This window comes from Centrocercus urophasianus, unplaced genomic scaffold (assembly GCF_019232065.1).
Source record: "Centrocercus urophasianus isolate 14NV4802_14NV808 unplaced genomic scaffold, USGS_Curo_1.0 seq_32, whole genome shotgun sequence".
Taxonomy (NCBI): domain Eukaryota; kingdom Metazoa; phylum Chordata; class Aves; order Galliformes; family Phasianidae; genus Centrocercus; species Centrocercus urophasianus.
In genome coordinates, this window is record NW_024884889.1 from 6823763 (window position 1) to 6837300 (window position 13538).

The 13538-nt window shown below is 39.0% G+C and overlaps 1 protein-coding gene across 4 annotated transcripts in view; it reads left to right on the forward strand.

Moving 5' to 3' along the window:
- MARCHF1 (membrane associated ring-CH-type finger 1) overlaps positions 1 to 9048 on the forward strand; it is a 272004-nt gene extending 262956 nt beyond the window's left edge. For all 4 annotated transcript variants that reach the window (XM_042829714.1, XM_042829713.1, XM_042829715.1 and 1 more), the window contains 2 exons: positions 264 to 411; positions 4997 to 9048. In XM_042829714.1, coding sequence (XP_042685648.1) covers positions 264 to 411; positions 4997 to 5298 — 450 coding nt within the window. In that variant the 3' untranslated portion in view covers positions 5299 to 9048. The remainder of the gene's footprint in view (positions 1 to 263; positions 412 to 4996) is intronic.
- Positions 9049 to 13538: the final 4490 nt, after the last annotated feature.

The window sequence follows — 13538 nt, forward strand, 5'->3', positions numbered from 1 at the left end:
CATGTTGTGGCTGTACTGCAACAAAATGGCTTGAGGTGTCATTCACAAATAGCTAAAAAACAGAACTCTTCTTCCTAATTCTTCATTCCCGGGAATCTGTGAAAATGAGATCATTATGAATTTTATGGTGACAGAGCACACATCACTGTTCTGTATTTTACTGTGTTAAGTCTATAGAGGCAGCATGGCCTAATTAGTTTCTTGTCCTATATTTCACAAGTCTAATTTTCTTTCTTTCTATCATTTTTTTTTTTTAATTGTAGTGGGAAAAACTACAGATGACAACAAGTGAGAGGAGGAAAATAGTTTGTTCAGTCACATTCCATGTAATTGCAATTACCTGTGTTGTCTGGTCATTGTATGTCTTAATTGATAGAACTGCAGAGGAAATTAAACAAGGCAATGATAATGGTAAGTGTCTTTCATCTTCTATCTTGTTGACAATGCAGTGGTTGGATTTGAAATGTGGCTACATAACCAGTCACATTCTGTTCTCAAGGAACATCTCACTGATACGTGGCTACATCAGGCACTTTAATGCAGAAGTAATGAACACATCTGTGTTAAAAGCTTGTGTTATGCCCCTGCAGAGAGATCTCAGCTGAGTGTCACCATTAGAGACGGCTTAACTAGCCTACTGCTTCTTCTTAAGTTAATCTCCCTTAATGAGAAAAGCTTACACAAAAAGATGAGTCAAAATCAAACCTCTGAGTGCAAGCTCAGTTCATAAAATAAGAATATATTACCCACCTGAACCTCAGTATCCTGTAAAAACATAATAATCATCACCATTATTATTATTATCATCATCCAGCTCCCTGCAATAGGCAGGGACACCTCCCTCTAGACCAGGTTGCTCACAGCCCCATGCAGCCTGGGATTAATCTAGTTGTGTTTGCTGTGGTGGCCAAAGAAACTGGAACAGTTTAACAGGAGAAGTTGTGGTGTCTCCATCAATGGAGATGCTGAAAACCCAACTGGACATGTTCAGGACAACCTTCTGTAGGTGACCCTGCTTGAGCAGGGAGGTTGGACCAGATGATCTAAAGAGGTCCCTGCCAACCCAAGTTTCTGTGATTCCGTGTTTCAAAAATAAAAATAGAAAACCTCAGAAATTGAAAAAAGTCTGGGAGAGAAGAGAGCAGGGAGGTAAATTATTGGAAAAGCTTTAGAAACAAATTATTCTTAATTACCAGTAATTTCCAGTAATCCTTTGGGTGCTACATACAGGACTTCAGCCTGATTGCGCCTACTGTGCACCGGGGAGTTAGTTAATGTAGAACTAATAGATTATTCAGCTGGTGTGTTTTGTAGCAGATTAACTATGCAGAAACAAAGTGCTCCTTTCATTAGCTTTAGCTTACAGGTTTTATAACAGTTTGAATTCTGAGATTCACAACTCGGAACACTGATTTATTGCCCCAAAACATTCAGGTAAGTTGATAGAATTGAACGTGTCAAGGGGAAAAGAGAAAAAAAAGAGAATTAGCTACCTGATTTAATTTCTGAGAAGCATTTACTATGAGGCCTGCAAGGTCTGACAGGAGTCACGATGCTAGCCTGTACTCTTCTTTCTCTAGTTAGAAGATTCTAATTGAAGACATTTAAAAAACACAGCCCTTTGCCTGAGCAGCAGTAACTTACCCTTGTGAAGACACGTTCCCAGTTCAGCACTCCTTCCTTTCTGGGATGTCCCATGCAGTGCTACCCCTGCTAGTGACACTCAAATACTCTTCTGCCTGCCACGCTGAGATGGCAGAACTCTCCTGTTCCTCAGTCTGAAGTTTGGTCACATGGCAGTCAGTCATGTTCTCATTCACTGTGTACAAATTCAGAGAAGTTAAAATAAAAGATACATCATGTATTTAGAAAGGAAATAGCCTGGTTGTAGAATTTACTCTTAAAAGTGCATATTTAACATAAATAGGTTACAGTTTGGACTGCACTTCCTTGTGTGTGGAGATTATATTGTGATCTACTGCTTTCTGTTTCTAGTCCACACTTGATTTAAGTCTTAGTCTGTTCAATCTCAGAGTCAAATTCAGATTTAATCAGAGTCAAATTCAGATTCAATCTCAGAGTTAAATATGAGGAGGTTGATTAAAAACTTCTCTTTTTTTTTTTGCTGTTCTGAATTGACTTCAAGAATTAGACAGTAGAGGGACAAAGATTTGTGCTGCACTCTCTAGTTAAAGGGAAAGTAAAACAGGCAGAGTTTTTTGCCTGCCTTGTTAGGTAAATATTTGATACTCCTGATGATATGCAAGAAAAATAAGTAACAAGTAGCGGATAAATATATGATTCAAAGTCTTGGTTTGTCACTGCCCTGGGGGTGTTCAAGGAAAGGCTGGATGTTGTGTTGAGGGACATGGTTTAGTAGGAGCTATTGGGAATAGGTGAACGGTTGGACTGGGTGATCTTTTAGGTCTTTTCCAACCTTGGTGATTCTATGATTCTATGATTCTAATGCCCTGAGGACAGGACTAGGAATGGCTTTGTAGTTCTTACTAGTAGAACATCAACCATCCCATTTGTTCAAAAGGAGGGAAGTACGGGCTTTGGATGAGCTGAATTTACACAACTGATCAGCCAGTATGAATTTACATAAAATGTGTGAGAATTGCAGTAATGAATCTTGGTAGGCTCAGAAAGTATTCATGACATGGATGGAACTCGGTGTTTGCCAGATGTTTATGGATGATTCTCCACACTAAAAAACGAACAAAGAGATGCCTGAGAGCTAGTTACAGCACACAAAAACAAGTGTTGGTGAAAAGAGCTCTCCTGCCCACAAACTTGCTTGCTGGGAGGGAAAAAAGAATTTCTACAGACCCAAATGTGTGTAATGAGCGGGGAGAGAGATGTGCAGTTTGCTCTTCCCTCCTTTCATCATCTCTGCTTCTGTGGAAATGCTGGGGAAAAGACACAACACTGGAGGAAAAGAATTTTAACTGTGTTGAGGAGGGGAAAAACTTACAGCCCCGACCAGCAGTAGTACTGCTAATATTGCATAAGTCTAAAATTCCTTGTTCAAGTGTTCATCTCAAATAATATTTAAGCTTTACTTTCCTCTTTACAAATGCAAATAAATAAAAGTATAAGCCTCTGAATTGGCAAACCTGTCACTGGTCTGTGGAATGGCAATTTTAAGTATATACCTTAAGTATTCTAGAACTAATAAGGCACCAATGCTAGGGAATCGAGTTTCAGATAAATTTGCTTTGCTTGAAGAAACTGGCCTGGGCTTAGCTGAGCTTTGTCTCTTCTAATAAAGCTCAAATCTTTGAAAATATGATCTTGGAATGCAGAGGTGTGCAATTCACTATGCCATACTCTGGCTTAAGCAAAAGATGATGCATCCTGTGTTAGCATGTAAGAAGCAGCCAGCAAGCACATCCTTACTGCTGCAGCATGGAACAGGCTCTACAGGAAAGCTGAGCTGTTTATTCATCTTCTGCATTTTGTGTTCAACACTGCAGCAATGGCTTGCTGGTTCTAAATGTCATAAGCCACTGACAGGTCTTAGATGCAGACCGTGCTGTTTTCATTGTTATGAGAATAAGAAGGAGATGGTGTTTTTTAAAAGCATTCATTAAAGATGTTTTTCCCAAAAGGAAAAAACTGACAGTTGGATATGCTACCTTAGCAAATAGCGCTTTGGTCATTCTGTTTTTCCCAGAAACAGATTTAATTAGCAAATTCAAACCTCAGTAGATTTTTCCATGTCAAGTTGAACCACAGAGAGTGTGTGATTAGCGAGACACAGAGTGATTTACATTGCCTTTGCATGCTTCCATTTTGCTGCAAATTTCAAACATTAATTGGCCAACGCCATCAGTTAATACACTAATTAAGTAGAGGTATTACATGAAGGCTGATCCAAAAGTAATACCTCCTGATTTATTATGCTGGCCCACAACATCAGAGGAGGATGTTGGCGATATGGCAGAAGAGGCTGAATCCTCCCTCCAGTATTCCATAACGTTTTGTTGCTGTGTGGCAGGTTGCTCCAAGACTGACAGCTGAAGCACTGATACAGAAGTCTTAACCCTCATGTATAGTGTGCTGAGCACATCTTTAATGTGATGAGGCAGTGTGCAATGGAAGGAATGTAGCTGTTCCTTTACGGAATGTCTGACAAAAGCAGATGCAGTGATACGAATTAATGAGTGGAAGGCTGTTCTTAATGCAACAGGAGTTCATTCTGTTAAAATCATAAGATCACATTTAGGTCAGTGCAGATCGTGTTAACGTTTTTTGTATCAGATCCAAAGACAAATGCTTTTGTCTGTAGCTCTTTAGTGTCAGCATCCTTAGATATTTTTTTTCCTGCAATTATCAGTGTGATTCCCATTTATTCAGTGTAATTGATCTGATAAAGATTAAGGCAAAAATAATAACAGATAAAACCAAAACTGTAAAGTTTTACTGCACAGGAACAGAAATTCCTTTTGACAGTGGTGAATTCTGGGGGTTTTACAAACAGAATAGTAAGAAAGAAAGGTAGGCAAAAACAATGGATCAAGAAATTGAGTTTTTTCCACTATGTTTTTTTACTGTACCCTAGCTTCAGACTAAAGCTAGAATTGGGACATTGTAAATGTTGGCTTTCCAGATACTGTAACACTGCCATGTTTCTAGGATTATATGCAAATAACAGTTGGTGAAGATGTGCATAGTATTTCTGGGCGTACAGTGGGTTCAGTTGTGGTACTTTTATTTTTGGTTAAGGAAACATATGGGGCTAAAAAGGTTGGGGTTTGTTTGGTATGGCTGTATCAAGCATTAGAACCCCTCTTGTGATCGTGATTTGGTCTTATTTGACCAAATTGTAGAGAGATCAGAAGCGGGTGTAGTTTCTTGTCTGTCCCTCTACCTACGGAGAACAGGAGCATGTTTGTATTTGGGAGTGCTTACAACTGGCTTCTTTTAACACGTCACTGACATTCAGTACTTGATGTGCACTAAAGGTGGTAATCCATGTTTTGTTTCCGAGGTGTCCTCGAATGGCCCTTTTGGACAAAACTCGTGGTGGTGGCCATCGGATTCACAGGAGGCCTCGTCTTCATGTACGTGCAGTGTAAGGTTTATGTTCAGCTGTGGCGCAGGCTGAAAGCCTACAACAGAGTGATCTTTGTTCAGAACTGCCCAGACACGGCCAAAAAACTGGAGGAGAAGAACTCTTCGTGCACTCACAGCTCGGATGTCAAGGATGCCGTGGTGGTGCCAGTAGCACAGACAGGTACAAACTCTCAGCTGGCAGCTGAAGAAATGACATCTGAGGTCATGCCAGTTTGACAGAGACAGCACTGTTTCTTCCTTGCAGAATAAAGCATAGTGTTTTCTACACTACAAATGCTGAAAGAGAGTAGAAAGGACTGTGCATTTTTTGAGTAAAAACACAAAACACAAATCCCCATGAGGAAAATGGATCCAGCAAAGCAACTTGTTACTGTATGGAATGTGACCATTTGTGAAGTAGTTTCTCAACTAGTCAGCAAGTGTAGTGACAGTGGAAGTGTAGAAAGTGCAATAGAGAACAGGTTTAACAGACAATGCCAAACTCATGTGACGAGATTATTATTATTTTTTTTAACAAAAGAAGATTGGATGGCTGGGCTAGTAGACACAGACCTGCTATAACCATTTTGTTTACAGGAAACAAAACCAAACCTTTCACCTGTTTACTACTGAAAGTTGTATTTGCTATTTACCTTCCTAAAGATGCACTTCAAAAGTGTACCAGACGAGATATATGCATTAGGAGAGCTGAAGAGCTGTACTGCAGTGTGCATTCCCTATGAAGTAACAGATGTTTGTGTGACTCCATTGGAGCCTGCATGTTTGGGCAGCTGTGTCAACTGAGGATATGTGAAACATTTGAAGGGCAGCACTGTTTCTGAATATGCCTGAATTTTTGACAAGTAGGCAGTTCCAGCCAGCATGAACTCATGTTTCCATAGGCGACAGATATGTAACTGCAGCTGTCAGCAAAGCAGCAAAGCAGGAAGGAGAAAAATAGTAGATCATGTATTTAGAGCGGCAGCTCAGCTGTTTATTTTATTTTGTAAGAGTGAATTTGATTTATTTTTTTTTTTTTCTAAATAGGATATATGAAGTTTTGAGGCAAAACTATAAATTAAAAATGCATGCAAAACCATAGAAATTGCTATTGGCAGAGGTCTGAGAAAGGATTACACCGGGAAGATGGAAAGTATTTTTCATCTCAAGCTTGTAAGATTCGTGATACAGAAAGCTACACAGGAAAGGGTATAAGCAGGTGTCCTAAAGGAATGTTAGCTCTTATTCCCCTGTTCTGAAAAGTTAGTTTTTATCTTCCTGACTGCAGAAATAAACCACTGGTTTCTCTCTGTACAGGTAAACTTGAAATGTTAGATATTCAACAGTTCAGTTGTTAATTTCATGTTTTGAGCATTCTCATGTAAGAACGAAGTGCAGATAGCATTAAAGGGTGCAGTAGGTAAAATGAATGTAGATGTAATATTGTGTCTAACAGGCTGAACTGCATAAAGAACACATTTTGTGATTTGCTTCTCATATCGATGATGTTTGCCATCAGGACAGGACAGCAAGGATTGACTTGGAGTAGTTATGTGTTGGCTTAGACAAGCCTACAGTTTGAACTTACATGTATTTAGAAAGTAATGTTTAAAGGTTTGAGTTCTTTTGGTATTTAGCTAAGCAAGAAAAGCAAACAGGCAAATAAAGAAGCAGAATAACGAAAGTAAGAAAGCACAGGTTCGTTCACAAGAGGAATTAGCTGTATTTGCCATGCACTAGTCTTCTACAGAAGCCTTGCAGTTTCTAATAGTAAATTTCCTCTTTACAAGTTCAAACATCTCCAGTTAAATAACAGAATCATCACATTCTCCCAAATAGGAAGGGTGCTGGGCCTAAACTGTACTGAAATTCATTGTTAGGTGTTCCTTTGTGACTGTGTTTAATGGCTTACGTCTCAGGGACCACAGGAAATGGCAGTATTAGTGAGAATTTATTCTTCTCAGAGCACTGTATTCCTCTTTTAGAATCACTTGTGTAGTCTGGCTGTGGCTAAGTGCCATCTGGCTAGACAGGGCACAAACTCTCAGTGCCTGAGAAGGTCTGAAGTACGTATTAATAATTGCTCAAAGTTATTCTGGATGAGTTGGATTAACGTTTGAGTCTTGTCATACAAAATAACTTTCCAGCTCTTGGAAACTAGGAGAATTGGAATTCTAAGAGCTGCCACTTGAAATCAGATAGGTGAGTACCCAAATAATTTCTGTTTACAACTGCAGAGAAAACTTTACAAGGTCTGTAGGAAACCATGACAAGTACCAAGGACTGCCTCATAACTGCACATGCTTAAGGTGGTTTTCTAATAGCGCGTATCTACGTGCTAAAATGTAAATCTCATGATACCTGAAGCAAGTCAGACACTTAAAATCAGTAGATGCATCTGCACATTTGGAATTATGTCTACAGTTAAATGCGATGAATCACAGCAAAGTTGGTTGACAAGAAAAAAAAGCATTGTTATGTGAGTACTGGATGATGTGCTGCTGTCATCTAACAGGCAGTGACCTCGCTACTTCAGGCAGCTTGTTCCTTAACCTGCTGAACTGTCATCACCCCAGTGAAAGTACCCCATATTTTGACAGCTTACCAGAGACTCATTCATTGTTCTGTTCTTGAACAAGCATAACATTCAAATTAAAGACAAATAAATACTTGAGGCTTCTGCAAGCAGATCTCTTCCATCCAATGAGATTACTGCTCCTTTTAATTAATTTATTTATTTTAAACACGCTGTAGAGTCAGCAACAGAACAGCTTGCAAAGCCATTTTATACTGACAGCTTCGAAACACCATTTGGCACTCAAGTATTTGTGCAAATGAGCTTACAGTTAAGTGTAAGAATGGAGGAAAGCTTTGGTTGAAATTCCTCCTCTCCCTTTGAAATGTTTATTGGCCAGCAGGAATAGCAGCAGAAAAAGACACTGGCTGCTGCAGTGTGCAGCAGCAAGAGAGATTACAGCAGCTTTGATGCAGTGTTTAAACTCTGTTAAGCATTACAGTATTAGCCCATGCATTTCCTTCTCCTTCGGCTTTCAGGGATTTCATGCTGGGTTGGAATTTGTTTCTTATCAGGGTGAGACCTCTTTGGGAGGGCAAGGAGCTGCCCACAGCAACATGCCTTAGATGCAGGTCTGCATGAGTCATGGTGGTGCATGAATTCAGATGCTAAGCCAGATAGTGCTTATCAACCAGTGAGCTTTCTGTCTCGCAAAAAGGGCAGCTTTCTAAGCTGCAAAAACAGCATCCTGGTTTTTTTGTTGTTTTGTTTTTAATGAAATGAAATACCAAATACAGATCAGTATCAAGCTACCTGTGTAGCCACTGTACGTCTCAGGCAAACAAACACCCCAACAGTGGAATTTAGCTTGGCTACAATCCTCCAAGGGCTGAACCTTGCTCCAAGCTGCCATTACTGAGAAGAGCCTAATCTGCACATTCTGTTTAAGTGAAGCTGCAATGAAGGTAGGTGGAAGTAATCTGGTGTGAGAGCTCAAATTTTAAACAAGATACTTTTAATCTGTGGACATGCACGTTTCTTCTCTTGGCTTAAGATACAAGCATTATGAAGTTTATTTCAACCTGGCATAGATATACCATTTTTGACTATCACTAGCATTACGAAGATGATCAACGAGTCCAACTGTGCCATTCACACACTGCTTTATCTGAAAGCAGTGCTTATTTTTATTGTGTAGAAAGAAATAGTAAGTTCCCCATCACCAAGACAAACCACTTCTAATTTCTAATAATGTGATGAGACTTTATGATGAAAGTATTTTACTGTGTATAATATTTGGAACTACAAGTTTGTGTTACTTGTTCGACTCCCTCTCTTTTGCAAAGGAAAAAAAAATGTGTGTTTTTTGTGGGTGAATGTGTACTGAAAGACAGAAAGTAAGGGAAACAAAAGTAATGTATCTGCTTATTGTTGTGAAAAAAAATGTATTTGTATTAAACAAATGATCCAAATTTCTGCAGTATTCTACGTTTGTCAGTTTGTTTTAGAGGGCAGCGCGTGTGGGACAGGACATGAATTTGGCAGCACGACACCCTGGCAAGAAAGGTGAGCAACATAATCAGCTGCACACTTAGCACTGATGAATCTGCTGGATGCCCAGTTATGGGTATCACAGTTGGGCAGAATGCTCAGAAAAACACCTTGCTGTATAAAACCATCTGAAAAGAATGATGGTTTAACTTCCAAAGGGGAAGGAAGACTGCGAAGGGATAAGATATATAAGAGCTTCAACAATGTAGCCAGTTGTTTTTAGAGCCCTAGCAAATGGACAGAGCAAGCAAGGGTGGGAGGATGAATATCTTCTTAGGAGCACAGTGCTTTGGAATGAACAGAGATACGTGATTCTGTAACGTCCATCGCAATAAACTCTTACACATAGGTGGGACAAACATTAGAAACTTAAATTATTTAAAACTAATCATACCTCTGTAACTCAGTACACAGTTCTAGCCAAGCTAAATGATCTGTATGCTGAAGAGGACTGCATCCACCTGCCACAGATCATTGTTGGGAAGGAGGTGGGCTAAGCTTTGAATCTTCAATGTTTTTGCTGGAATAGGTCATCGTATGGCTGCTACCTGCTACAGGTGCAGTCAAAACACAGGAGAAGTGTTCTAAGTAATTATATTCCCCACATCCAGGGCCAACAGATTGGTCATTTTGTTAAAGGTGCCCTGACACTAAATCAAGTGTGGGTTCGTGACTCTCTGTAAGATATAAAACTGAAGGACAAGCATAACCAAAAATATACTAGTAATAAAAATATACTTCTATGTCAACGTATACAAAAATACAACCATGTTTATTATTAGAATCTATGGGTGTAAGCCTGCTACAACTTTTTGCTTTGCACACAAGAGTTAGAATCTCTGGCTCAGTAACACCTTACTTTTCTGTTCAGTTTGCTCTCTTTACACATGAAGAAGGATGCTAGATGGTACTTACTCCCCCAATAAAATATCGAGGCTATTCTTATGAAATTGATCTAAAAGCCAAAAAGCCTCACTGAAAAAGTAGCTCACCCACAGTACTTTGTACCACACACCCACTACGTGTGATACTGTGCTCAGAAAATAACCTCAGATCAATTTTAACACCGTGGTTGAGAACAGAAAAGGTTACAGATCTGCTGGAGGGAGCCCTAGGAGAAACCCATCTTCACAACCTACATTAATGGAATTACAGAACATTCTGTCGTTTGTCAACAGCTATAAGATTATTATATATATATATATATACACACACATACACACACACACATAAACATACATACATATGCCTGTTGTGTTTTCATGTTGTTTATATATAAATAACAATGAACACTATTCCAAACAAAGAAGAGAGAAGATCATCTTTAAGTAAGTGTGTTAGCTAAATCAAGTCTTATTTTAGCAATGGATAGCCTGCCTTGAGAGGTGTGTGGGAAACTGTCCCACCTGTTTGACACGAGGATTAACTGTTCTGATTTCTTTAGAGGCTTCTAGTTTAATGCTATTTTATCAAGCAGAATTGTTGCATTGCTAATATAGCCATTAGATCCTATGCAATGTATTATTTGAGGAAATAAGGTTAGAATGAATCAAAGGCCATTTTATCTATGTATGTCCATGACTGGGAGGCAATGAGTGTGTTGTGCAGAACTTGATGATAGTTCACAAACAACACATGTGAAAAGTGAAGTAACAGCATTTTCAGTGGTTTTATTAAAAATAAACAAAAAAAACCTTAATAGGATTCAGAAGCAGGACTGCTGCTTGCAGGAGACCCAAAAGAAAGCAGCAGTCAAAAGAGAAAAATCAGTTGAAGTTCTGGCAAATAGCTTTAGTGATTGTTCCTCAAGTGCTACTTTGCCTCTTGGGTCGCTAGCACATTTCTAGAGCTGGAGGGTTGGGGAAAAGAATACTTCATTAAAATCTGTGGGTAAGAACTAATGACCATTTTGTGACCCAGGAAGAGGTACTGCTGCTCAGTAAATTTTTAAATCCACATATTGCTATCTTGGTTGACTACATGTGAATGTAGTTAGACCAATAGAATGCTGCTGCCTTCCTCTAATCTGTCTAGAAAATGACTTTTTTAAAGCAGTAACAGCATTTTGGTCTAGTAAATTTATTTTTCATTTGTAACAGGTAACTTGTTGCACACTGAACTGTTTCTTTTAAGACAACAGGTCTGTATTTGCCATTTGAGCAGTTAAGCTTTAGATTTAGATTTTTAAATATGATTGCTGGACTACTGCAGGAAGTCTCCCATAGTCAGCTGGGTTTTAGAGTTTCATTATTAGGAAAGTTGCACTAAGTCTTTCCAGCTGCACTTAAGACAACAGCTTGAATTGCAGAACAACTCATCAGCAAAGGAAAAGAGAAAGGTGATGTATGGATCATATCATGCTGGTACTGATACATCCCTTAAGATCAAACCAGCTGATCTGATATTAAGAAGTGCAGCTGTTTGCCCTTAACTAGAAAACTGAGCTAGGAACTTCTTTTCTGCTGAGAAAAATGAATAAATCCTTTTTTATTACTCTTCTACATCTGTTAGGCTTTTTCTTTCCTTTTTAAGTTGGAGTTCAGCATTTTTGGATTCCAGATTCTGTCCTCGTATATGGCAGTGTAATTACAGAGATGCATGGAAGTGCTACCCCACTAAAGTAAAAAACAAAACTACAAGATTCATGCATCACGTAATTCTCAAGTATATTTCTTGAACTACCAAGGAATGGCTTAGAAAATGGTTTGTATCTATTGCCTTTGTTGCCTTCTTGGCTTGTAGCATCCCACTGCACATTCTGACATTCCACAAAGGATCAGCATGTGCTTTGGTAGAGGGGAAAAAAGTGAAAATACAGTAAAAAGCCAGGCTAACTGCTTAACTGCAGGCTTGTTTTTCCACAGCAGAAATGTTTGTAGTCTCATCTTCAGAAATTTCAGTGTACATCAGACTGAAAAAGCCATGGTGAGCACTTCCATTAATTCAGTCTTGTGTTTCTGACACTAAAGAGCTTTCAATCCACCACTAGAATCCATCCCTGAGAAGGGTATTATTTTCTCTTTCATTTCTTACAACAGCTGATGGCTATTTGCTTAGTGTATGTGAACCAAAATCCAATTGCTACTGGAACCAAAGCCAGCTAGTTCTTTCCAGCCAAGACCATCAATATGTTCAGCTCCAGAATCAGAACACAACAGCTCTGCTGCTACTGAAAAGATGTGAATGGAATTCATTCCGTTCCTCAGAGGAATCTTAGCTCCCCAAGGCTGTCAGGAATGAAAGCATACCTAAGGAGGGATGCTGCAAATTTCAGTGTAACAAATTAAAAAGTACAATTCCTTTGAAGAAAAAAAAATGAGTTCTTACATACAAGCTGGCTTCTGTGTTAAAGTACTACTTTTTGTATGAATTTGTTTATGTTGAATTTGAGCCCTGACATTTAAAGAAATTTGAGTTTTAACAATTACAGCTTTGCAGGTCACAGTTAAGAAAGAGAAAAGTGGTAAAGCAGTACCTGAGTGAATTAAGAAGTCTTCCATAAAATAACCTAACTAGAAAAAAAACCCTGCCAACTATATTAAGCATTATAACTGAGGATTTTAGCATTACAATTTATAAACCTTACAAGTTAATCAAGGTATTCCCTACAACAAATTCATAAGAACAAAGAACTTCGCAGGAATGTTTCTCAATCCAGCTGTTAGCAGCAACTGCTTTCTTTTTTAAGAAACAGAGTAAGAACACAGAACTCCTGAGGGCATTCATCCTATTTTCAACCTAAGAGAAGAAACTCATCCCTATACAAAACCCTAATAGGCACCTTTAAGTGCACAGGCATGGGAGGATTATGAAACTGAGGAAAGATTCAACTATCTCACCTGTGTAACATGAGGCAAGACTCTCTTACTCCCCTTCTCCAGGCTTCTCAAGTTCAGAAACTAAACCATACAGACAAAAAGGGGTTCTTTTTTCTTTGGTTGGTTTTTTTACCTTTCTGTGGTTTCTTACAGCTACATGAAATACTTGGTATCACCCAAAGGCACCCCAACCACTTCCACAAGAGATGTATAAAAGCTGTCACCAGCTGGGCCCACTGCTTAACAGGGTACCTGCTTACTGCTAGACTAAATGATGCAAATATTCTTGCGACTACCAGGAAAAGGCAAAGATCTCCCACTGCAAAGTACTTCCAATGGGTTTCTGAATCCTGGCTGCTCAGTGAGCAGGGCAGATGCACTGAATTAAGTCAGACTGCCAAGACATAAACAGTTTGCTGACTCAGAGACCTGCATCCTGAAGAGCAGGTATAAAATGAGACATAAGGACACAAGATATTGAATTTGATTCATATTCAAAAATTTTAACCCAATAATATGCTGGCTGAATGTTCACTGTTTAGCACAGGTGCATAGCAAGCTTACAAAAATGCAATTAGCAAACCCTTTGCAAA